The sequence below is a fragment of the Ursus americanus genome, chromosome 18 (genome assembly GCF_024610735.1).
Source record: "Ursus americanus isolate L20-20 chromosome 18, mUrsAme1.1.p, whole genome shotgun sequence".
NCBI lineage: Eukaryota > Metazoa > Chordata > Mammalia > Carnivora > Ursidae > Ursus > Ursus americanus.
This window is the reverse complement of record NC_142144.1, coordinates 46,249,664-46,276,533: the sequence shown is the minus strand read 5'-3', so window position 1 is coordinate 46,276,533 and position 26,870 is coordinate 46,249,664. Positions and strand designations below refer to the sequence as shown.

The following is a 26,870-nucleotide window of genomic DNA, read 5'->3' as shown; positions in this document are numbered from 1 at the left end:
TTCTTCATTGCCTTGCCTCCTTTAAAATAATTTACTGTAGTTTTACCTTTTTTCTCCCTGTAAGGTAAGTATATGGCCTGATTTCAACCCCCCACCCCAGAAAAGGAATATGGAACATTCTTTGTATATTTACCAAGTCCAAATATTAATGGGTACTCTCTCAAGGTTTGGAAAATGTATACTTTTCTAAGCGTGTCTCATGTGTAAGATGGGGGTGAACTCTGGCCCTGGTGACAACCACAGAACATATTTCACGTTGTTGCCCTCCTGGGGAGTCGCTATTTGCGAACTCCAAAGTGAAACGAAATAGATGTAAACAGGTACAATTCTGGCTAACAACTTTGGTTTCTCACTTTAATTGAAGCCATTCCAGTTAATCTATGTCTCATTCACCTTACAGGAAAACAAACTTGTATAAAGTCCACAGCTTTGGTCAAGTAGGTTGTACAGAGAATGTGTTTTGAAAATCTGCAAGGATAACAGGCTGCTGCGATCTAGTTTGAGAAGAACGGCTGTGTCGAGTACCAGCTATTTTCCCACCCGAAGGCTTCCTGTGCTGGTTGCTGCAGCTGACTCCACAAGCCTGTTTTTTCTTATGTCACGTCGGAACGCGTGCTTCACATTTTCTTCTTTTTAAAGGGAAAGACTCTGAGGACGTCTCTTCTTTCTGAGTAAAGATGACCGTAGGTATAATACATACCTAACATGGAGAAGGAAGGGGCAAAAGTAAGGCTGATTAACCATTTCTCTGGACAGAACCATGGTTTTAAAATACAGTCAGGGTGCTGCTTGGAGTCTGAGGACAAGACCCTTGCAAGGGAGACTCAAAGAAGGAACATGTAAACCAGGGTCCAGGACAGGGAAGTAAAGCAAACTCCTCTGCCCTCCTGTTTTGTTTAAGGCAAGGAATGAATTTCCCCCTCTCTTTGGGTAGCGCTCTCTGCCACCCCTCAAGTTTCACATCTGTCTTCTCCCTTATGCATTGTTCTTGTCTGATACTGACTGGCTCTAGAACAACGACCTTGGGGATTTGTCAAGGTTAGAGCTGCAGAGAGTGAAATGTAATCACAGAAGTCCTTTGCCAATTATATTTTCTTAACATTTAAGTTTTTGTTCCACGCATTTTTCTTGTGGTGTTAGCACCTACTCCCACGTGCCTGCTGGGAAATGCCAGCACATAAAACCCAACAAACAGGAAACAAAACAGAAATGGCCCAGCCTGCTTAGTTGGACATCTGTGTTTTCTCTGTAGATCCCTGTATCCATGGTCAGACTTCTAAGTTTCCTACACGACTCAGGTATGACCTGCTGGTGAACCTGTTCTTGTTTATACAGTGAAACACTGATCTATTTGATCTTGTGATGTCCTGCAAAAAGCACGATAACTTCTAGGTGCTTTCCTAACAAGCCGGGCTTCCTTCTCGTTTCTCCCATGTCCACAGACCTTTCTGTTAAAGTAGATAGCAGCACACACCAGAAAGCACTGGAAGAGTGCAAAAACAAAACAAAAGCCACTTACCTATAAAGAGCATCATGAGATATATTTTCAGCACGTACGGGAAATAGATGGATAAGTCAAAGGGCAGCTTTGTGGAGTAAGTGCCAAACGATTCAAAATAAGGCAGCGACTGATAGATGGCAAACGCTGTTTGAAGAACAGAGAAGGAATTGTGAAAGGTTCCCCTCATATCACTACAGGGATGTATATACGTAAATGTCGACAGAGTTGAAGGAACTTTGAATTTTATGACAGTTGCTAAATCCTTTAGCTAAAGCTGCAGTTTGATACAGAAATCAGTGATTTAACAGGCAAGGCCGTTACCACAGTGTGACTTGTTGAACTTTTCTCCATTTTATACTTGGTTATACCTACACAAAAATCATTTCTGTTTCTTGAAATGGTCTCCCCCCAACCCTAGTCCTCTTCTCACAAATAGGAAAATGAATTTGAAAAATGCTACATATAGTTTCTTCTTGGTACCATAGAGATTCTGAAAAGCTCTGCAGTAAAGAAACTGGTTTTACTTAACATTTTTTCAGCTTAACTGGCCTTGGAAGAGCACCTCCTTCTTCCTCACCCACTAGTAGAACTTACTTAATGCTGAGAAACTCTGGGAGAAATGGCGGCCAAAATATTTTGAAGGAGGAGGCTGGTGTCAGATAAGACACGGAGGGTCAGAGAGGCAGGGGCAGATGGTGGGGTAGGAGGGTCCTGAGCTCACCTCATCCTGTGGACACCCCAGGTGAACAGCTACATCTGCACAACTCTGAAAACCACCGAAAGACAGAACAGACCTTCCACAGCTAATGGTAGAGAGAAGGTCACATGGAAAAGGGTAGGGGGAGTGGAGTTGTGGCTGGTGCCCCGGTGAGACTAACCTCAAAAGGGAGGGACACTACAAGCATGAAGAAGCCAGAGGACCACACCCCACACCAGAGACCTGTGGCACTGGGGGGATCTGCACTGCAAACATGAGTCCCTATCACATCTGGCTTTGAAAACCAGTAGGGCTTATCTTTGGGAGCCTTAAAAATCAGCAGGATACAATGTGAGTAGAGGGAAGGAAATCATAAAGGTCAGAGCAGAAATAAATAGAGACTAAAAGCAATAGAAAAGATCAATGAAACCAAGAGCAGGTTCCTTGAAAAGATAAAAAATTAATAAACCTTTAGCCAAGCTCATCAAAAAAAAAAAAGGAGAGGACCAAAATAAAATCCGGAAACAAAACAGCAGAAAGAGTAACTGACCTACGTAAATACAACAGGTTATGCACACGTACACGCCAGCAAACTGCACAGCTTAGAGCAAGTTCCTAGAAACGTACACCTTTCCAAAACTGAATCAGGAAAAAATAAAAAATCTGAATAGACTATTAGTAACAAAGTTGAATGGATAATTTAAAAAATCCCAACAAAAGTCCAGGCTAGATGGATTTGCAGGTGAAGTCTAACAAGCATTTAAGAGTTTATACCTATTCACGGCAATCTATTCCAAAAAATAGAAGCGGAAGGGAAGCTTCCAGATACATTCTATGAGGCCAGCATTGCCCTGATATCAAAACCAGGCAAAGACACTACCCCTTCAAACCCCCAAAACACAGGCTATTATCCCTAAATCCTCAATAAATAGCAAACCACATTCAGTAATATTCCCCATGATTAAGTGGGACTGATTATGGGGATGCAGGCGTGGTTCAATATTTGCAAATCAATGTGATATGATCAACAGATGAAGAAAAAGCATTTGACAAAATTCAGTATTTGATCATGATGAAAACTCAACATAATAAAGGCAACATATAAAAAAGCCCAAAGCTATCATATTCAATAAGAAACAGAGCTTTTCTTCTAAGATCAGGAACAAGTCAGATGTCTACACCTCCTGCTTTATAGTTACTAGAAGTCCTAGCTATATCAGACAAGAAGAGGAAACAAGAGGCATCCAAAGTGGCAAGAAGTTAAACTCACTGCACACGACAAGATACTATACATAAAAATCCTAAAGACATCACAAAAAGAAAACTATTAGAAGTAACAAATTCAGTAAGGTTGCAGGACATAAAATTAACACATAGAAATCAATTGCATTTCTATACACTAATAATAAAGTAGCAGAGAAATTAAGAAAACAACAATCCCATTAACAATTGCATCAAAAAGAATAAAATACTTAGAAATAAACTTAACCAAGCAGTGAAAGACCTATACTCTGAAAACTATAAGACACTGGTGAAAGAAACTGAAGATGACACAAATAAATGGAAAGATATACCATGCTCATGATTGGAAGAATATCATTAAAATGTCCATACTACCCAAAGCAAACTACAGATTTAGGGCAATCCCTATTCAAAATACAATAGCATTCTTTATAGAACTAGAACAAATCATCCTAAAGTTGGTACAGAATCACAAAAGACCTCAAACAGCCAAAGCAATCTTGAGAAAGAACACAGCTAGAGATACCACAATTGCATATTCCAAGATATATGACTAAGCTGACATAATCAATATAGTACCGGCACAAAAATAGACGTATAAAGGGGCACCTGGGTGGCTCAGTCGGTTAAACATCTGATTCTTGGTTTTGGCTCAGGTCATGATTTCAGGGTCATGAGACTGAGCTCGACAACGGGTTCTGCATTCAGTGGGGAGTCTGCTTGAGACTCTCTCTTCCTCTGCCCACCCCCGGCTCTAAAATAAATAATTTTTTTTTTAACAAAAATAGACATGTAGGGGATATCTGGGTGGCTCAGTTGGTTAAGCATCCAAATCTTAATCTCCTCTCAGGTCTTGATCTCAGGGTTGTGAGTTCAAGCCCTACACTGGGCTCCATGATGGGCATGGAGGCTACTTAAAAAAAAAAGAAGACCTAGATTAATGGAACAGGATAGCCAAGAGATAAACCCATGCCTATATATCTTGTCATAACAAAGAAGGCAAGAACATACAATGGGGAAAAGACAGTCTCTTCAATAAATGATGCTGGGAACACTGAATGGCCACATTCAAAAGAAAAACTGGACTTCTTTCTTATATCAGACACAAAAATAAACTCAATGGATTAAAGACCTAAATGTGAAACCTGAAACCATAAAACTCCTAGAGGAAAACAAGCAGTACACTCTTGGATATTTCTCTTAGCAACATATTTATGGATAGGTCTCCTCAGAAAAGGGAAACAAAAGCAATATAAAGTATTGGGATTACACCAAAATAAGATTTTGCGCAGTAAAGGAAACCAACAAAACAAAAAGATAACCTACTGAGTGGGAGAAGATATTTGCAAATTATTTATCTTATAAGGTATTAGTATTCAAAATATATGAAGAACTTAATATAACACCAAAAACGCAATTCAGTTTGAAAATGTGCAGAAGACATGAACATACATTTCTCTGAAGAAGACATACAAATCCTCAACATCACCAATCATCTCAGAAATGCAAATAAAAATCACAATGAGATATTACCTCAAAAAAACAAGTGTTGGCAAGGATGTGGAAAAAAAGAAGCCCTTTTGCTTGCACTGTTGGTAGGAATGTAAACGGGTGCAGCCACTGTGGAAAACAGTAAGGAGGTTTAAAAAAAAAAATCAAATACAGAAATACCACTATGATCCAGTAATTCCAAAACTGGGTATTTACCCAAAGAAAACAAAAACATCAATTCAAGAAAATAAATGCATCCCTCTGTTTACTGCATCATGATTTACAGTAACCAAGATATGGAAGCAACCCAAGTGTCCACCAATAGTTGAATGGATAAAGATGTAGTGTGGTGTGTATACACACAAATATACACAACAGAATATTACTTAGCCATAAAAAAAGAAGGAAATCTTACCATTTGCAAGAACATGGAGGGACTAGAGGGTACTATGCTAAATGAAATAAGTCAGACAGAAAGACAAATGCCATATGGTTTCACTTATATATGGAATCTAAAAAACAGAAGAACAAAAAGCAGAAACAGACCCATAAATACAGAGAACTGATGGCTGCTACAGAGGCGGGGGTGGGGGGTTTGGGCAAAATGGGTGAAGGGGAGTGGAAGATAAAAGCTTCCAGTTATGGAATCAATGAGTCGCAGGGCTAAAAGGTACAGGACAGGGACTGTAAGCAATAGCTCTGTAATAGTGGTGCACGGTAAGAGATGTAGCTACCCTGTGGTGAGCACAGCATAACACAGAGCTGCTGAATCACTATGTTGTATGCCTGAAACTATTATAACATCGTGTGTCACCAATACTTCAATAAAAAAAAAAAATCAGTGGGGCTTAACTCCAGGAATGTTAAAAATCAGTAAGCTTAATGCCAGGAGAGTCAGAGGGCAATAGGAAACTGAGTCCCAGCATTTAAGGACCCAGCATAATAAGTAGCTTGGCAGAGACTCAGTGCAGAAAAGTACATGGGGTACATGTCGAGGAAATTTACTGACTAGCAGTTTGAAAAGTACATGGGGTACATGTCGAGGAAATTTACTGACTAGTCTTAAATTGTGTGCTAGAAGGGCAGGGATCTTCAGGAGATTTCTCTGGGAACAAAAGTGCTGACAGGTGCCATTTCTCTTCCCCTCCCCCAGCCTAGATGGCTAGACGCTTATGGAAGTTAGCGCTAACCCTGTCTATCTTGCTAGCACCATGTGATTGACCTGACCCATCCAACCTGCCCCCTTCAGCAGGCAACCCTCCAAAGGGGATCCTGCCCTGGGGAGGGGAGAAATAAGCCCCACACACCAGTGCACCCACAGTTTCAGCAGCCCGGGATCTTTGCTGGCTGTGCAGGGAGTAAGTCCTGCACTTTGGTGCAACAGAAATTGTGCTAGAGTGCCTAACTGCAGACACAGGGCTGACTGCTGGTCTTCCCACCAAATAGTCACAGAGGCCTCAACCAGCCCTCTCAATAGTGTAGGGACCAAACCCTGCTCAGTGTGCCCACAGCAGGCAAAGTGGGTCACAGCAGCTGGCTAAACTGAAAGCAGCTATGGCTCAGCCACAGCAGTAAGGCACATTTAGCCCACACAGCGGACATTCCTAAAGTGCCTGATTTTGAAGACCAAGGGGAAACTGTGCTACAGGACTCCACAGGACCTCTTCAATATAAGGCCACTACTTTCAAGACCAGGAGATGTAGCTAATTCATCTAATACACAAATACAAAGGGTTAGACAAAATGAGGAGACGGAGGAATATGACCCAAATGAAAGAACAAAATCACAGTAAAAGAGCTAAATGAAACAACCAATGCACCCGATATAAAGAGTTCCAAGTAATGGTCATAACGATACTGGATGTGAGAAAGAGTGGATGATCCCAGTGAGAACTTCAAGAAAGAGAAAATAACAAACCAGTTAGAGCTGAAAAATTCAAAAAATCAAATAAAGACACTGGAATCAAGAGCAGATCAGAGGATGCAGAAAGATCAACAATCTGGAAGACAAGGTAATGGAAAGTAATCAAGTTGAACAACAAAAACCAAAAAAGAATAAAAAATGAGATCAGTTAAGGGAACTCAACATCATCAAGGGTAACAACATTCACATTATAGGAATGCAAGAAGAGAGAGAAGGGAGCAGAAAACATTATTTGAAGAAATAACTAAAAACTTCTCTCATCTGGGAAAGAAAAGAGCATCACATTTCAGGAAGCACAGAAAGCCCCTAATGAGATGAATCCAAGGAGGTCTACACCAACACACATAAATTAAAATGGCAAAAAGCAGTGATACAGAATGAATTATTTATTTATTTGACAGAGAGACAGACAGCGAGAGAGGGAACACAAGCAGGGGGAGTAGGAGAGGAAGAAGCAGGCTCCCAGTGGAGGAGCCTGATCTGGGGCTCGATCCCAGAACACCGGGATCACGCCCTGAGCCGAAGGCAGACGCTTAACGACTGCGCCACCCAGGCGCCCCTGGAATGAATTTTTAAAGCAGCAAAAGAAAACCACTGCACACAGGGAAATCCCCAATGGCTATCAGCTGATTTTTTTCAGGAGAAACTCTGCAGGCCAGAAGGCAGTGGCATAATTAGACCAGATGGCCCTAACAGATATATACAGAACATTCCATTAAAAAACAGAACATGCATTCTATTCAAGTGCACACAGAACATTCTCCAGGATACATCAAATGTTAGGCCACAACACAAGTCTCAAAAATTTTAAAAAGACTTGAAGTCCTATCAAGCGTTTTTTTCAACCATGACATTATGAACTAGAAATCAATTATAAGAAAAACTTGAAAAGAATACAAATACGAGAAGGCTAAACATGCTATCAAACAATGAATAGGGCAACAAAGAAATCAAAGAGAAAATTTTAAAAATACACGGAGACAAATGAAAATGGAAACACTGCAGTCCAAAATCTTTGGGATGTGGCAAAAGCAGCTCTAAGAAGGAAGTTTATAGCAATACAGGCCTATCTCAAGAAACAAGAAAACTCTCAAACAATCTAAAGTTATACCTAAAGGTATACTCCACATACTCTAAAGGAGCTGGAAAAAGAACAAAGCCTAAAGCTAGTAGAAAGTAGAAGGAGGGAAATAATAAAGACTAAAACAGAAATAAGTGAAAAAGTAAAAAAAAAAAAAAAAAAAAAAACAGATCAATGAAACCAAGAGCTGGTACTTAGAAATAACCAAAATTGATAATTCTTCAGCCAGACTCATCAGAAAAAAAGAGAACTAAAATAAAATTAAAAATGAAGGAGAAGAAATAACTGATACCAGAGAAATACAGAGGATAAGATAATATGATGAAAAATTATATGCCAACAAATTGGACAACCTAGGAGAAACAGAAAAATTCTGAGAAATATACAATACCCCAAAAAGTGATTAAGGAAGAAATAGAAAATTTGAACAGACCAATTACTAGTAATGAAATTGAATCTGTAATAAAAAACCCAACAAACAAAAGTCTGGGACCATATAACTTCACAGGTGAATTCTACCAAACATTTAAAGTGTTAATACCTGTCTCAAATTATTCCAAAAAATAGAAGAGGAAGGAAAACTTCCAAACTCATTCTACAAGGCCATCATTACCCTGATTTCAAAACCAAAGACACTGTTAAAAGGGAAAAAGAGAAAAAAAAAAATACCTACAGCCAGTATCTCTGATTAACAGAGTGCAAAAATCTTCAACAAAATACTAGCAAACTGCATACAGCAATACATTAAAAAAGATCATTCACCAGGAACAAGTGAGCTTTATTCCAGGGATGCAAGGGTGATTCAATGTTTGCAAATCAGTAAATGTGATAATATCACATTGACAAGAGGAAACAAAACCCATAGGACCATTTCAATAGATGCAGAAAAAGCATTTGACAAAATACAGCATCCGTTCATGATAAAAACTCTTAATGAAATGGGTTTTGAGGGAACATACCTCAACATAATCAAGGCCACATGTGAAAAACCCACAGCTAACATCATAATGCTGAAAAACAAGGTTTTTCTCTAAGATCAGGAACAAGACAAGGATGTCCACTCTCACCATTTTTATTCAACAGAGTACTGGAAGTCCCCGCTGCAGCAATCAGAGAAGAAAAAGAGGTTTCCAAATTAGCAAGGAAGAAATTAAGCCAGCACTTTGCAGATGACATGCTACACCACATACAGAAAATCCTACGGACTCCACTAAAAAACTATTACAACTGATACATGAATTCAGTAAATTTGCAGGATACAAAATTAACAGAGAATTCTGTTTCATTTCTTCTATACACCACTAACCATTTACACTTGCGTCAAAAAGAATAAAATACCTAGGAATAATCTTAACCAAGGAGATGAAAGACCTACACTCCACAAAATATAAGACCCTGGTGAAAGAAACTGAAGATGACACAAATGGAAAGATCTACCATGCTCACGGATTGGAAGACTATCATTAAAATGTCCATAGTACCCAAAGCAAACTACAGATTCAATGCAATCCCCATAAAAATATCAATAGCATTTTTCATAGAAACAGAACAAATAATCCTAAAATTTGTGTAGAACCATGAAAGACCTTGAATAGACAAAGGAATCAAGAAATCTTGAGAAAGAAGAACACAGCCAGAGGTATCACAATTCCAGATTTCAAGACATGTGACAAAGCTATAGGAATCCAAGCAGTACGGTACTGACATAAAAACAGATACACCGATCTGTGGAACAGGATAGAGAATCCAGAAAAAAACCCATGCCTATACACTCAATTAATTTATGACAAAGAAAAGAATTTACGGTGGGGAAAAGACAGCCTTTTCAATAAATGGTGCAGAAAAAAAACGGGACAGCTACATGCAAAACAATGAAGTTGGACCCCTTTCTTAGACCGTACACAAAAATAAACTCAGAATGGGGGCGCCTGGGTGGCACAGCGGTTAGGTGTCTGCCTTCGGCTCAGGGCGTGATCCCGGCATTGTGGGATCAAGCCCCACATCAGGCTCCTCCGCTAGAAGCCTGCTTCTTCCTCTCCCACTCCCCCTGCTTGTGTTCCCTCTCTCGCTGGCTGTCTCTCTCTCTCTGTCAAATAAATAAATAAAATCTTTAAAAAAAATAAATAAATAAAAAATAAACTCAGAATGGATCAGAGACCTCAATGTGAATCCCAAAACCATAAAACTCCTGCAAGAAAACATAAGCAGTAATTTGGACATCACCCTTAGCAACATACTTATAGATAAGTCTCCTCAGACAAGGGAAATGAAAGCAAGCTTAACTATTGGGACTACATCAAAATAAAAAGCTTTTGCACAGCAAAGGAAACCACCAACAAAATAAAAGACAACCTACAGAATGGGAGAAGATATTTGAAAGCAAAATATCTCACAAAGGGTTAATGTCCAAAATATATAAGAACTTATACAACTCAATACCAGACACTTGGTTAACTATCTGATTAAAAAACAGGCAGAGGACCTGAACAGACATTTTTCCAAAGAGATACAGATGGCAAATAGACCATGAAAGGATGCTCAACATCACTAGTCATCATGGAAATGCAGATCAAAATCATAATGAGATATCACCTCACACCTGTCGGAATAGCTAGTATCAATCAATCAATAAATAAATAAATAACAAATGCTGGTAAGGATGGGAAGCAAAAGAAACCTGATACATTGTTGGTGGGCATGTAAATAGGTACAGCCACTGTGGAAAATAGTATGGAAGTTCATCAAAAAAATTAAAAATAGAAATACCATACCAGGGAACTCATACTTACTAGGAAATGTCACATTCAAATATTAAATGGGAATGGGGTGAGCAGTCTTAAAGGTACAGAGACCCTCATGTTGAACAGACACGAGTGCACTGCATGAGTGAATGCTTAAAATATACTTAAGATTTTGTCTAATATATTTCTTTGTGAGAAATTATTGCTTAATAAAATGGATAATTACAGTGTTAGCTTAAAAAATAAAAAGAAATACCATACCATCCAGTAACTTCACTACTGGGTATTTAACCAAAGAAAACAAAAACACTAATTTGAGAAGATACATGCTCCCCTGTGTTTACTGCAGCACGATTTACAATAACCAAGGAAGCAACCCAAGTGTCAACAATAGATGAATGGATGAAGATGTGTTAATGTGTTGGAGAAGATACACACACACACACACACACACACACAGTGGAATGTTACTGAGAGGGTATTATGCCAAGGAATAAGTCAGAGGGGAAAAAAACCAGATGATTTCATTTATACATGGAATATAAAAAATAAAAAACAGACTCTTAAATACACAGCACCAACCTGTGGTTGCCAGTGGGAGGTATTTGGGGGACGGGCCCAATAGATAAAGGGGATTAAGAGGTATAAACTCCCAGTTATAAAATGAGTAAATGGTGGAGATGAAAAGTACAGCATAGGGAATATAGTCCATAATACTCTAATAACGCTGTACGGTGACAGGTGGTGACTACGCTTACTGTGGCAAGCAATGAGTGACGTATGGAATTGCTGAATCAATGTGTCGTACGCCTGTAACACTGTGTGTTAATTATACGTCAATAGAAATACAAAGGAGGAGGTTCTATGAAGCTGTATCTCACATGTAGATGTTTTATGACATTTTATGAAATGATAATGCACTACGGTTATATAAAATGTTGAAGGGGACACGGGAACTATGCACTGTGTTTGTAACTTCTTGTGAGTCTAAAATTATTTGTAAATAAAAAAACAAAGAAGAAATGTTGGGCAGCCACAGCTGTTAGAGCCTGAGCCGGATGCGTGGCAGGGGCGCAGGGTCCGCAACTGACCTGCCATCTAAGATTTCCCGATGCTTCACGCAAGTCTCTAGCATTTAATCAGTATAAACCGTTGTCTTGGTTATCTATAGAACTTGCTTTTGTCTTTTATATTATTGGATGGGAAACTATAGTTATTTTTAAATATTTGAGTCATTAAGAGTAAAGTAGGTTTTCTTAACTACATATTTTTATACTCTGGGGCATGTGACATACAAAGAAACATATAAAGGTTAAGACTACAGTTACCTATATTCTGCCGCCCGGAGCCATTACTGACATTTTGTCACATATGCTTCCAGACTCTTTTTCTTCATATACTTTGCTTTTTAATTGCAAGTATAAGTTTATGAATCTAATTTCAATAAAAGAAATGGGTTTTATGGCAAACATATTGAAACATGGCTTTCCCAGAAATGTGAAGGCTTAACGTTATCAAATAAGGAGAATGGAAAAGTTTTCTATAGTTATTCATCTTTTATCTTTAGGAAAAGATTACTCCTATCTCTACCTTATTCCTTTATAATATATTCTTTACAGTATTTTTCATATAACAAAGGAATGTACTTAATAAATGGTTCAATGAGTGAAGAATCTCATTCTCAAATGAGCAATCTAGTTTCTTTTTTTTTAGTTTTTAGGAGTATTCTCTAGATTCTTTTGGCACAGCCTATTCTAAAAATAAGTAATTCTTCTGAAAGCAAAACAAATTTTAAAGTTCCACCTAATATGATTTACTATAAACTTTTCTCTGGTCATCGGAAGACAGAAAACATGTGGATAGAATATATACACTTTATGATTATCGCCAATGTCACCATCATATTCTATTAAATTTCTTTTTGTATGTTTTCCCTTAGTTACCTTAATATGCTTTCTTAATTTCTTTATGCCTTCTGTTTTCAAAAATTTTAATGTCTGTTTCAGAAAGTTCCCTACCATTCTGCCAAAACCATTACAGAAAGAAGCATATATTCCCCTAATATCCTCAAGCTTTTAGCAAACTGATGAATTATTTAAGTTTTAGGTTTACATTCAGGCTAAGTAGCTAGCTTATTTCATACTGTATTCAGTAATTTATTCACTGTTAATTGAGCATGTATATTGGGTGCATGAGAAAAAGGGAAGCAAGGAAACAACCCCATATCCCCAAGTTGCTTAGAGGCTAGACAGGAAACAGACATTATTCAAAGAATCACACAAATGTCTAATCACACCTGAGATAGGTCTTATGAAAGAGAGATTCATGGTGCTGTACTTGTTGGGAGGGGTGGGGATGGACTTAGATGAGAAAGTTGAGGAATGCTTCCCTGAGAAATTGAGAACCAATCTACAGGTCTCCCGAACTCTAGTTAACTGTTCCTGGCAGACAGTGTGATGCGCGGTAGGTGGTTAAGTAGGAAAGATAGTCCCGCCAGGGGGAACTGAATTTCTATGCATTAAAAATAATCACTGGGGCGTCTGGGTGGCTCAGTCGGCTAAGCATCCGACTCTTGATCTCAGCTCAGGTCTTGATCTCAGGGTCATGAGTTCAAGCCTCATGCTGCGTGTGAAGCCTACTTAAGAAAAAAAAAAAAATCACTGAGTCACTAAACGTTAAGCCCCTTTTTGATGAGTAAACTGAGAGAAGTTAAATGATTTGCCCAAAACTCATACAGCGAGTTAATGAAGTTAAGGGCCTGTACTCAGATGTCTTCATTCCTCATCTAATATTTTGTCTACTCTGCAAAGTTGCTTCCCCCTCTAACTCTGTTTCTTAATGCTTTGCTTTTTTGCATCAAGGGAAGTGTGCCAGGAATGATGCACTGAGTCAGCTGTCAGCTAGCAGCGGCAAAAATAGTAATTTAATCATCAGAAAGTTAAGTGAACCATTCTAACTAGATTGCTTTTGTCGGTCAGCAATAATGCGAAGTCACTTTTCTTACCTTCAGCAAGAACACACAGAGGATAAATCGGCATCCACAGTGTCTGACTGAGCCAGGTCAAGACAGCATAGGAGATCCCTACGACTGATAACATGCTGTAAGTGTACCTGAAAGACGACAAAAGCTCAGAAACATCAATCCTGCTGATGTCTGGGAAAGAACAAGAGAAGAAAATACCTTACACTGTAATTAAATACAGAGATACAACTGGAAAGTTTAAACTCCTATCATTTAAGCAGGAGAAGAGATAAAAATAAATAAGGGAAAGGGAACTGTGTCAGTCTGGCTTCTCTCCGGGGGTGGATCATGGATAATTATGGAGGTGACCAAAGAAAAATGGAACCCTTATCCCTCAGCAAATTACAAGTTTCCCTGATTGGTGACTTCAATTTCACTCAGAAGGTAAGCCCATTTAATGCAGCATGCAGCTAGGTTTCTAAAGACACATACTTGCAAATATTTAGGGAATGAATTTAAAATGCAAGTGTGACTTCCAAGTCCTTCTCTGGCTTCCTTCTGCTTGTGTGGTTGTGCGATCCTGTTGCGTGATCAATGAAAGAACTGGCTTAGAGGACTGTTTTGTGTGCAGTCGGTGGTTTGAAAGCTGCCCTCATGATGTAACAGATGAAGTAGTCTACATCCTTCTGATTCTCTGACTGGAGGTCCTGCTAAAGCACAGAGTGCTGGGCCGTATGCCCAGCGTCTCATTCCGTGGGTCTGAGGTAGAGCCAGAGAATTTGTACTATAAACTAGTTCCAGGGGATGCTGATGCCACACTCGTTTGGGGACTATACTTTGAGAACTACTGGGATAGGCGGTCCATGATATGGCAAAACAAAATCTGAAACTCTGAAAACAGGAATGGACAAAACTAAACCTTTCTCCCATTCCAGAACCCCAATTCCATTCCTCAGAGGCAATGACCAATGCCAGTTTTTTATATATCCTCTCAAATCCTTTTTGCATTTGCTTATCTGTGTATATAAATACTATATATCAACAGTCCAAGCCTTCGCTAAACATGGCATGTTATCAAACTTGATTTGTACCAATCTCAGTGAAAAATGGAATCTATTTTTTATTACTAGAGTGTATAGATAAGCATCTTATATATTTAAAGCCATTTTTGATGAAGTCCAATGTATCTTTTTTTCTTTGGTGGCTTCTGTTTTTGGTGTCTAAGAATCCATTGCCAAATCCAAAAAAAACAGATTTACCCCCATGTGTTCTTCTCAGTTTTATAGTTTTAGCTCTTACATTTAGGTTTTTGATCCATTTTAATTTTTGTATATGGTGTGAGGTTAAGGGTCCACACATCTTGTTGTCCCAGCACCATTTGCTGAAAAGACTATCCCCCCCCATTTAATGGTCTTGGTACCCTTGTCAAAAGTCAATTGACTATAAATGTGAGAGCTTATCCCCGAACTACCAATTCTATTCTATGATATATCCTTATGCCAGTACCACATTCTTGATTATTATTGCTTTGTAGTGAGTTTTGAAATTGAGAAGTGTGAGTCTTCCAACTATGTTCTTCAAGACTGCTTGGGCTAGTCTAAGTTCCTTGAATTTCCGTATGAGTTTTGAGATCAGCTTTGCGATTTCCACAAAGCAGCCAGCTCAGATTCTAATAAGGATCGCAATTAATATGCAGATCAATTTGGAGAGTGTTGTAGTCTTAACAGGATTAAGTTTTCAACCCATAAACATGGATTACCTATTTAGAAATTCTTAAATTTCTCCCAGTATTTTATAGTTTTCAATGTAGAAGTTCTGCACATCTTCTGTTAAATGTATTCCGAAGTACTTCATTTTTTTGATGCTATTATGAATAAAATTTTTTCCTTAATTTTATTTTAGGATAGGTCATTCCAAGTGTATAGAACACAACTGATTTTTGTATATTGGTTTTGTATTCTACAACCTTTCTTTACCAGTTTGCTAGTTCTAGTATTTTTAGTGGATTCCTTATGATTTTTTTATGTACAAAATCATATAACCTGCCAACAGAGACTGTACTCCTTCCTAACAGGATTGCTTTTTACAGCATTTTCTTGTCTAACCGCCATGACGAGAACTTCCGGTACAATGTTGAACAGAAGTGGCAAGAGTGTACATCCTTGTTTCATTCCTCATCTTAGGAGGAAAGCATCAGTCTTTCAACATTAACAATCATCTGGATGTGGATTTTTTATAGACGCCTTTATCAGGTTAAGGAAATTTCTAGTCCTTGCATTTATTTAAGATTTTATTTATTTGAGAGAGAGATTACACACGCACACAAGCAGGGCAGAGGGCAAAGCTGACTCCCTGCTGAGCAGGGAGCCTGATGTGGGGCTTGATCCCAGGACCCCGGGATCATGACCTGAGCCGAAGACAGACGTTTAACCGACTGAGCCACCCAGGTGCCCCTCTAGTCCTTGCATTAAAAAAAAAAAAAAAGTCATTTTAGGGTAAACTTGGGAAGATAATTCCACCCCAACTTTACAGAGGAGAACTGAGTTTCAAAAAGGCTAGGTGCTCAGGAATTGCACTTCTAAGTCAGCAGAAATGAAAGCCTATGTGCATACAAAAGCTTCCACATGAATGTTCACAGCAGTATTCCTCATAACCAAAAAGTTATGTCCATCAACTGAAAAAGGAATAAAATACTCGAAAACATTATGCTAAGTGAAGGAAATCAGTCACCAAAGGCCACATCTTGTATGGTTTGATTTATATGAAATGTCAAGAATAGGCAAATTCATAGAGACAGTATGTTAGTGGTTGCCAGGGGCTGAGAGGAGAAAATGGGGATTTTACTGCTAAGGGAGCTTGGGGTTTCTTTAGAGTGCAATGAAAATGTCCTCAAATTAGTAATGATAGTTATACATCTTTAAATACACTAAAAACCACAAATTTTCTATTTTAAAAAGGTGAATGTTGGAGGCACCTGGGTGGCTCAGTCAGTGTGGAGCCTGCTTAAGATTCTCTCCCTTTCCCTCTACCCCTCCCCACCCCCACTCTTGCTCTAATCAATTAATTAAATTAAAAAAATAAAAGGGTGAATGTTAAAGTACATGAATTATCTCAATTCTGTTACTTGTTTTTGAAGGTTCAGTGGTATGTCCAAGATTATATAGCAAGTAGTGGAGGTGGGATTCATCCTAAGGTCTTCTATGTTAAAAAGCCCTTCCATGACATCATGAGACTACTCAATGTTAAAATCATTTTGTTGTCTAACGGGTTTAACTGACTTTTAAGGGACTGAATCAACACTGAAAGAGTCAGGCGTACCAGAGAACAACATGTCAGAAAGTCACAGTCCCAGATGGGGCTCCTTGTCTCATGAACAGAAAGTCACAGGCTACAAAAGTCCATGAAATTCACCCCAAGTCTACAACATTATCAGTTAAAAATGAGGAATAACTTACTAAATTATATATACAAAGAATTAGTCATTTTACGTTCAACAAAACATTTCATTCTAACTCAGTTTAGGGCTCAACCCATTATTTAGAAATACTTTAATTCAGCTGAGTTACAATATAATAAATGAAGAATTTACATAACCTCAGCTAAAATGCTAGTGCTCTTTCGTTACTTATCCACATCCAGCTCTTTCAAGTGGAAGGGGCGGGTCTCGCTTGTGAAAGCAAAGCAGTTAGGACACCTCCCAAGATGAGCCTCTGAGCAAAGGGGACTGTTTACCCCACTGCTGGTATAGAAAAGACCAGACCCACCTCTTAGCAAAGTTTTAGAAATAGAAGGAAACTGAAGATGATCTACAGCAAAGGTTCTTAACCCGAGGTTCAAGGGTTCCCAGGGAATCCACAAAATAACCTCAGTACGTCATTTGAACCCACTGGAATTATATACAAAATGTATCACGGAGATAAAAAGTACAGCATAGGGAATATAGTCAAAAATACTGTAATAATGTTGTATGGTGCCAGACGGAGACCGCACTTATCATGGTCAGCACTGATTACCGTACAGAACTACCCAATCGGGCACCTGGGTGGCTCAGTAGGTTAAGCATCTGCCTTTGGCTCAGGTCACAATCCCAGGGTCCTGGGATCGAGCCCCGCGTCGGGCTCCCTGCTCAGTGGGGAGCCTGCTTCTCCCTCTCCCTCTGTTGCTCCCCCTGCTTGTGCTTGCTCTGTCAAATAAATAAAATCTTTAAAAAAGACCTGTCCAATCAGTATGTTGTACACCTACAAACTAATATGACATTGTAAGTTAATTATACATCAATAAAAAGAACACAAAATAAACGTATGCAGAGGTTCGTTCTCCCCAGAGCGATGAGGCCATATACTTAAAATATTCTGGAATTCACAGAAACCAGCTTTGTAAATCCGGACTACGACATAGCAGAAGTCTTGCTTTGCTTGTTAGAGTAACGTGTACCTGAGCAATTTCAAGGAATGCCTTCCATTAGCAAGCAGCCGTGAGGTTCATCCCAAATTGGTGCTATGCCAAGTCTTCTGCTGGAAACGTGAAGGCCCTGATTTGCTCTTGTAATTCCGCGGGAGGTTTGCATTACCTCCACTATGCCCATTATGGAAAGCGCTCAGAATGCATTTCCATATCAAGACAAAATAACTTGGAAAGGGGTTGTTTTTCTCTCTCAGTCAGAGTAACCAAATGTAGGCAGCTATTACTGGTTTCGCTGTAGAAAAGCACCTTGGCTGTAAGCGAGGATTTTGCCTCCTTACCTAACCATATCCAACAGGTTCCAAAAGATGAATAAAACACACACCACGTGCTTCTCTTGGACTTCTTCTTGACTGGTGATCACCACAAAGAGGATGACTATTCTCTCTGTGAGCTAACAAAGAAACAGCAAAGTCAAGAATTAGGATCATCTGTTAAGCATGTAGGTAATTTTCTAATTTTAAAAACCAGAGTTCCTCTTCAAAGTGTGCTTTAACTGGAAATAGGTATGCTAAACTAGTAACGTGAGCTCTCAGGGAGTAGGGCTGTAGGTCAATTTCACTTCCTCCTTGGTGTTTTTTGTGTCCTCCAAATTATATATAACGAATGAAAAGAAAACAAGACATATTTTATCTGATCAGGGAATTTTCCCTCCTGCGGTATATGCGCCCATGTTTTTCCCACTCTGGCAAGCTTTTGTGGAATGTCCACCACGTATTAGATGCCAAGGTTATACATATAGTGAAAGCACGGTCCTTGCTCCGGAGGGTAGCAGTGGTAGGAGAATGTGGGGGTAGAATTCCAACACAGTGTGAATACTGCGGTCATTTAAAGTGCTCTGAATGGGAACACAGGGGAGGGACATCCCTGCCTGGGGAAAGGATGCAGAGAAACTTATGAAGACGGGCAACACCTCAGCTGGATCTGGGAGAAGAAGCAGGAGTTTGTCAGGTAGACTGAATAGGAAACAGGACGTCCTAGGTCAGAGGAGCAGGCAAAGCAAAGAGGCAGAGGTGTGAAAATGCAGGTGTATTTAGGGAGTAAGGAGAACCCCTGGAGGCCGGAGTTGGGGGAAAGTGCAGAAAAGGGAATAAATAGGAGATAAAATTGAAAACGTGGCAGGGGCTGGGTTGGCCACGAAATTTCGATTTCATCTAACAGGGAAACTATTGCAGCTCTTTTTTTTTTTAGGGGGTGAATGGAGAGGGGAAGAGAAGTAATATAATCCTAACCTTTATAAGCCAGCGGAAAATGAAAGGAATTCAACATACACATTTTTTTTTCCAAGTCAGTAAGCATTTGCAAATCATGGAGAATTCACACACTTACAGCTTAGCTCCAATTACTGACCTCAAAAAATAAGTTCTTCTTTCCCAATCTAATGTGCCTTCTTATATTGTATTAATGCCCCCTGTACAGTCTGCATTTTTTTTTAAACAAAACATTCTACTTTGCTCTCAGTGGTCAAAGGCAAATGTACTTGAGATTGAGGGAGCGTATTAGTGATAAAAGGGGAGGACTGCTTTATATGTTTCAGTAGTTGTCTTTATTTTTAAGGCAGATCAAGGAGAAAAGAATGGAACAATTGGTGACTTAGAATCATAGGCTGTTCATCCTGGAAAATCACCTAGTGCAGAGAAATCCAAGATTTGCCAACATTGGGCCACATGATCAGATATGCACGTGCCCAAGCTGTCGGCACGCATGACCGCAGCAGTGAATCAGATATGATTCAAACCTTAGTCAACCTATTGAAGCCATTTACATAGCTGTACTGACTTGTCCATCTTTCTTTAAAATGCCCCAGTTTCTTGATTTAATTATATTTACATAATGAAGTATACTTAACTGCAATTATTACCAAATGATCCAAGCTTGCGGTCAATGACACCTGGCAGCCTTCAGATAAAAGATCTTAGCAGCAAATAAGTACTTAGGAACCTCCTAATCTTATGTTTGGTCAGTGCCTAATTAGGAAAATCATCTAATTTTTGATAAATCTCAAGATACACATACATGAGTGCATACATACAGTGCACATTTCTAATTATATGGCTGACTACAGAAAGCAAAACCCGAAATAACGCTTGATAAGATGGATCTCGAGGGTCCACTCTAGATTAGCCCAATCTTACCTTTTTACAAATAAAAAACTGGGGAACCAGAGAAGTGACTTGCCCTAGTGGCAGACCTGGAAACATACAGCCCACATTCTGTGGTTTGCAGAGTTATAAGCTAACCATGATGCCAGACTGCCCCTTCACTGATGAGTACAGAAAGGCAAATCTCCTAAAACAAAAATGGTGCTGCACAGAATTCACCCTGTTGAATATCATCACTTGAGGGGCGCCTGGGTGGCGCAGTCGGTTAAGCATCTGCCTTCAGCTCAGGTCGTGATCCCAGGGTCCTGGGATCGAGTCCCACATCAGGCTCCCTGCTCAGCAGGAAGTCTCCTTCTCCCTCTGCCCCTCCCTCCTCTTGTGCACATCTCTCTCAAATAAATAAAAATTCTAAAAAACAACAAAACAAAGTGAACGTGACTTGCCTACAAATCTGGAGTAAAATCTAGACAATGTGATTCTAAATCCCTTGTTCTGAAACACTAATACATTTTCCCCTTTGTTACTTTATGGGCTACTCTCATGCCTAATATCCAGGTTATAGTCTACCCTTTCAAAAAGCCTCTCTTCAAAAGTTAAACCTTAAAATAAGAACCTCCTTGATATTCTAAATCAACATAAAAACACTTCTGGAAAACAGACTTTTTCAATCTGTTGCTTTTTTATGTGTAACAATTTGACCAGTTATCTGGAGCTTTACACTTGTGAGAACTTAGCACTTGGTCATTTTAAATAAATCCTAAGAGAACATGACTAATTGCTAATGGCTTTTTAGTGTTTAGTGTGGCTCAAACTAGGTAGAATAAAAGTACAATAAAAAACCCTATAACTTAGGCCAAATTAAACATTGTCTTAATGTGGTCTACTCAGAAGTATGGTAACTATAAAACAGAAATACTTTGCATTTTTATGTTCTATTTGGGAATCCTAAATTCTAAGTTAAGCAGTGACTAAAACTAAGTTGTTATTTAATAAATGGCAGCTGGCACTTCAGTTATCAATTATATAGTTACAAACTATTCCCTCTATGGAGAGAATTTCTAGAATTAAGTAGTAGAAAAAGAAATGAAGAGAACAATCACATTTACAATTGCACAAAAGACCCCAAAAAAACCCCAAAATACCCAGAAATAAATTTAACCAAGGAGATGAAAGACCTGTACTCCGGAAACTATAAAACTCTGATAAAAGAAATTGAAGATGACATGTAAATGGAAAGCTATTCCACGCTTATGGGTTAGAAGAACCAATATTGTTAAAATGTCCACACCAGGGGCTCCTGGGTGGCATAGCGGTTAAGCGTTTGCCTTCGGCTCAGGGCGTGATCCCGGCGTTCTGGGATCGAGCCCCACATCAGGCTCCTCTGCTATGAGCCTGCTTCTTCCTCTCCCACTTCCCCTGCTTGTGTTCCCTCTCTCGCTGGCTGTCTCTATCTCTGTCAAATAAATAAATAAATAATCTTAAAAAAAAAAAAATGTCCACACCACCCAAAGCAATCTACAGATGTAATGCAATCCCTATCAAAATGCCAACAACATCTTTCACAGAACTAGAATAAAGAATCCTAAAATTTGTGTGGAACCACAAGACTTCAAATAGACAAAGCCATCTTGAGAAAAAAGAACAAAGCTGGAGCTGCTACAATCCCAGATTGTAAGATACATGACAAAGCTGTATTAATCAAAAGACAAAGCCGTATTAATCAAAACAGTATGGTATTGGCACAGAAACAGACACATAAATCAAGGGAACAGGATAGGGAGCCCAGAAATAAATGCATGCTCATATGGTCAATTAATCTACAACAAAGGGGGCAAGAATACACAATGGGGAAAAGACGGTCTCTGCAACAAATGGTGCTGGGAAAATGAGACAGCTACATTCAAAAGAATGAAACTGGACCGCTTTCTTACACCACACACAAAAATAAACTCAAAATGGGTCAAAGACCTAAACATGAGACCTGAAACCATAAAAATCCTAGAAGACAGCACAGGCAGTAATTTCTTTGACATCAGCCATGGAACCACTTTTCCCGACAGGTCTCCTCAGGCAAGAGAAAACAAACGTGAAAGGAAACTACCGAGACTACACCAAAACAAAGAACTGTTGTGCAGGGAAGGAAACCATCGGCAAAAAGGCAACCTACTGAACGGGAGAAGATATTTGCAAATGACACATATCCTGTAAGGCGTTAGTACCCAAAATACATGAAGAACTTCTACAGCACCAAATACACCGAATGATCTCATTACGAATAGGCAGGGGACCTGAATAGACCTTTTTCCAAAGACATTCAGATGGCCGAAGACACATGAGACGATGCGCACATCACTCGACATCAGGGAAACACAAATCAAAACCACAACGAGATACCGCCTCACATCAGTCAGGATGGCTAAAATCAGAAACACAGGACATAGGTATTAGTGAGGACATGGAGAAAAGGAACCTTCGTGCACTGCTGGTGAAAATGTCTGTGGTGCAGTCACTGTGGAAGACAGTAGGAGGTTCCTTAAAAATTAAAAATAGAATTACCATATGACCCAGTAATTCCACTACTAGATATTTACCCAAAAAAAACCAAAAACACTAATTTAAAAAGATATACACACCCTTATGTTTATTGCAGCATTACTTATAATAGCCAAGATAAGGAAGCAACCCAAGTGTCCATCCACAGAAAATGGCTAAAGAAGATGTATGTTATATACAATGGAATTTTTAAAATTATTTTATTTAAATTCAATTTAGTTAACATAATGTATTATGTTTCAGAGGCAGAGTTTAGTGATTCTTCAGTTGCACATAACACCCAATGCTCGTGCCATCACGTGCCCTCCTTAATCCCCACCATCCAGTTACCCCATTCCCCACCCACCTCCCCTCCAGCAACCCTCAGTTTGTTTCCTATAGTTAAAAGTCTCTTATGGTTTGCCTCCCTTTTTATAAATTTGGGTTTTTTAAAATATTTTATTTATTTACTTGCAAGAGGGACAGCACAAGTGGAAGGAGAAGCAGAGGCAGAGGGAGAAGCAGACTCTCTGCTGAGTGGGAAGCCTGATGCAGGGCTTGATCCCAGGACTCCGAGATCATGACCTGAGCCAAAGTCAGCCGCTTAACGAACTGAGCCACCCAGGTGCCCCAACTCCCTCTCTGATTTTATCTTATTTTCCTTTCTTTCTCCATTGTTCATCTTCTTGTTTCTTGAATTCCACATATGACTGGAATATTACTCATAAGAAAATGAGATCTCGCCATCTGCAACAGCATGAATGGACCTAGAGGGTATAATGCTACGTGAAATGAGAAAGACAAATACTACAGGATTTCATTCATAAGTGGAATTTAAGAAACAAAACAAATGAACAAACAGAAAGGAGAAACAATAAAACAGACTCAAATACAGAGAACAAACTGATGGCTGCACAAGGGGATGTGGTGGGGGGCTGAGTGAAACAGATAAAGGATATTAAGAGCGCACTTACTGTGGTGAGCGCTGAGTAATGTATAGAATTGTTGAATCATACTGTACCCTGAACTACGACACTAAATGTTAATTATACTTCATTTTAAAAAGAAATAAAAATTATTTTTAGCCTCAAAGACTATTATTTTACTAAAACAATAACCCAAACTATTTCAATCCTACGAACTTTTGTTAAGAACTTCAGAAACATCCTTAACATGTTCAAAACCACCAATTACAGGGCGCCTGGGTGGCTCCGTTGGTTAAGCGGCTGACTTCGGCTCAGGTCACAATCCCAGGGTCCTGGGATTGAGCCCCGTATTGGGCCCCCTGCTCAGTGGGGAGTCTGCTGCTCCCTCTTCTACTCCCCCTGCTCGTGTACTCTCTGTAATAAATAAATAAAAATCTAAAACAAAACAAAAAAACCCACCAATTACTTTCTTCTATAAGACATAAGCATTTACATATTTCTATTTAAATATTTTTTGTTTATTCATCATTCAGTAGATATTTATTGAGTGTACTGTTCTGGGTCCTGGGAGATGTAGCTATGAACAAGACCAAGTTCCAGCCCTCAGGGTATTTATATCCTCCTTGGTGAGATATACAGTAAGCAAATTTAGAATAGTTGAGAGTTCAAGACAAATAGCCTAAATCCAAATTTTCACTCCACCATTCACAATGTACGGGCCTTGGGTAATTTATTTAGCTTCTGTGCTAAGTAATTAGACTGCAGATAATAATTAGCATTAGCCTTATATAGTAAATTATAAAGGATAAGGTTATTATCGAAGACTTTAGATTCAATGAGTTAATGGACATGAACGTAGAAAACTATTTGGCACATAAAAAGCCCTAAATAAATGTAAGTTATTACTAATAAAATAAACATAATTTAATGTAGTGATTAGTATATTCACAGGAAAATATATTTTTCTATCTAGATTAAGACTATCAGTGAATAAAAAAGGTTAATCTCAGCATCTTTTTTTTTTTTAAGATTTTATTTATTTATTTGACAGAGATAGAGAAAGCCGGCGAGAGAGGGAACACAAGCAGGGGGAGTGGGAGAGGAAGAAGCAGGCTCATAGCGGAGGAGCCTGATGTGGGGCTCAATCCCAGAACACTGGGATCACGGCCTGAGCCGAAGGCAGACGCTTAACCGCTGTGCCACCCAGGCGCCCCAATCTCAGCATCTTTAAAATTATACTACAAATATAGTTTTATAACAATCACACTGAAGAACTCCATGGATCAAATACAAAAAAAAAAAAAAAAAAGTAAAAAGGGAAAAATCTAAAATCTTACCTACAGAGTGAATTGTGTCATTCATTCCCAGGAGGCTTCAACACTGAGAACATGAGCTTGACACACATTCCAGGACAGTTTCATCTCTAACAATACAAACCTGTTCTCAACTCAAAACTGGAGAGAAAACCCATAGGACTACATGGAAAACCAGATTATTTCATCTAGCACTGCAAAGAGACACCTGCTTCACAGCTAAAAAGAAATCAGGGTGAAACTTGGCTGTTTCCCTAAAAGGGTTTATGTCAAGGCACCCTTGTCTTCATATTTGTTCTCAGAATCGACGACTGTGAAAAGTCTTTGGAGTGAGTTTTGGCAAGCAGACCCCTGCCTGCCCTTCGCAGAAATAGGAGGTGATATTCGTAAATATAAAAGTTTTTGCAATTTGGGTTCACAAATGTAAGTTTCTGTGGGCACAGTAATCTGGGGGCAGTAATTCCTAGTGTTCTGAATTATAGATTTTTCAAGTTTTGTAAACTAACACACATGCAGCAGGTGTGTCTTGCAATGCAAAGGAAGAATGCAGAATTTAGCCATTTTAATTCAATTATGTATGAAGTCTTTGAATTTCAAGCATTTCTCCAAAGGTGAAGAAGTAAATGGGATTACTCTGAGAGTTTCCTAAATGTGCATCGGTCTGATGCCCTGATCCAAAGGCTAGTTTTGTGGATGTTTTCCCCTCTCCTGGAGTCGAGACAACCTAGAGCTAGGTCAATAAAAACCTCTCCTGGGGCGCCTGGGTGGCTCAGTCGTTAAGCATCTGCCTTCGGCTCAGGGCGTGATCCCGGCGTTATGGGATCGAGCCCCACATCAGGCTCCTCCACTGGGAGCCTGCTTCTCCCTCTCCCACTCCCCCTGCTTGTGTTCCCTCTCTCGCTGGCTGTCTCTCTCTGTCAAATAAATAAATAAAATCTTTAAAAAATAAATAAAATAAAATAAAAATAAAAACCTCTCTCAGGCTTCTGCACAAAGTTCGAACAAAGTCCTTCAAGATCAGTATTTCAGGGTTGGCAGTGTTTCCACACTATAAAAACCCAGTTGTTTTTAAAAATAGAAAATAAAATAGAAAATAAAAGCTAAGTTATTTTGATTACACCAACTGAAATAAATGAATTTCCCAATTCAACTTTTTTTTCCTTACTAAGCTAAATATGTGAGCTCTTTTGGGAGGAAGAGGTTAGAGAGGAAAGATGCCTAGTTTTCACTTATATTATCATGTCTTATAATAGTTATGTGTTTGTTTTGGACCTAAATTACTTTCCCATTTTATAAATTAAAACATAAAAAGTTTACTGTATTTCTTTATATGATTTTAATTGATATGTAATTATTTCCAAAAAAGGATGTCTATAAGCAACTATTTATGTCACAGTTTTGCCTTTTTCCCCTAAAGTATATTTTAAAAAATACATTAAATTTATTATTGTTTATTGTATATTATGTATTTTGAAAATACATTAAAATTTTTTATTGTCCTAAATTATTTTAGCCTTATTGTCAATTGTGTATAATTTCGGAAATTCATAATGGCTTTTCCCTGTCAAAATAAAGATGTGTGTATAAAACATCTAGAAACGCACGGAACAAAACACAGAAAACAGACCTCCTGGATACCTGCCACCACCATTTGATACACGGCTCAACTAGCTAAATTTTCCTGTAGCTTTTTGGAGTTGCTTATCTTGATATTTTGGAAGACCAGTTTCCAAAACAAGATTTCAGTCATGCCTTCGTCTCACAAAGGTAATGGCAAAATAACATCACAAATATGCGGATGTGTTTTTTGGCCCACGGAAAGCAGCTGGACGCCATGCATTTTTCAAGATACTGTGCGCGACCAGCCAGGATTACCGAGTAGCTTAGCCACATTCTT

The 26,870-nt window shown here is 38.9% G+C and overlaps 1 protein-coding gene across 2 annotated transcripts in view; it reads right to left on the bottom strand.

Annotated features, from left to right (window-relative positions):
- Positions 1–333: 333 nt before the first annotated feature.
- HACD4 (3-hydroxyacyl-CoA dehydratase 4) overlaps positions 334–26,870 on the bottom strand; it is a 38,685-nt gene continuing 12,148 nt past the window's right edge. For both annotated transcript variants that reach the window (XM_087869613.1, XM_045780391.2), the window contains exons 4-7: positions 18,382–18,494; positions 13,682–13,788; positions 1,520–1,645; positions 334–700 (exon numbers count right to left, since the gene is read on the bottom strand). In XM_087869613.1, coding sequence (XP_087725739.1) covers positions 618–700; positions 1,520–1,645; positions 13,682–13,788; positions 18,382–18,494 — 429 coding nt within the window. In that variant the 3' untranslated portion in view covers positions 334–617. The remainder of the gene's footprint in view (positions 701–1,519; positions 1,646–13,681; positions 13,789–18,381; positions 18,495–26,870) is intronic.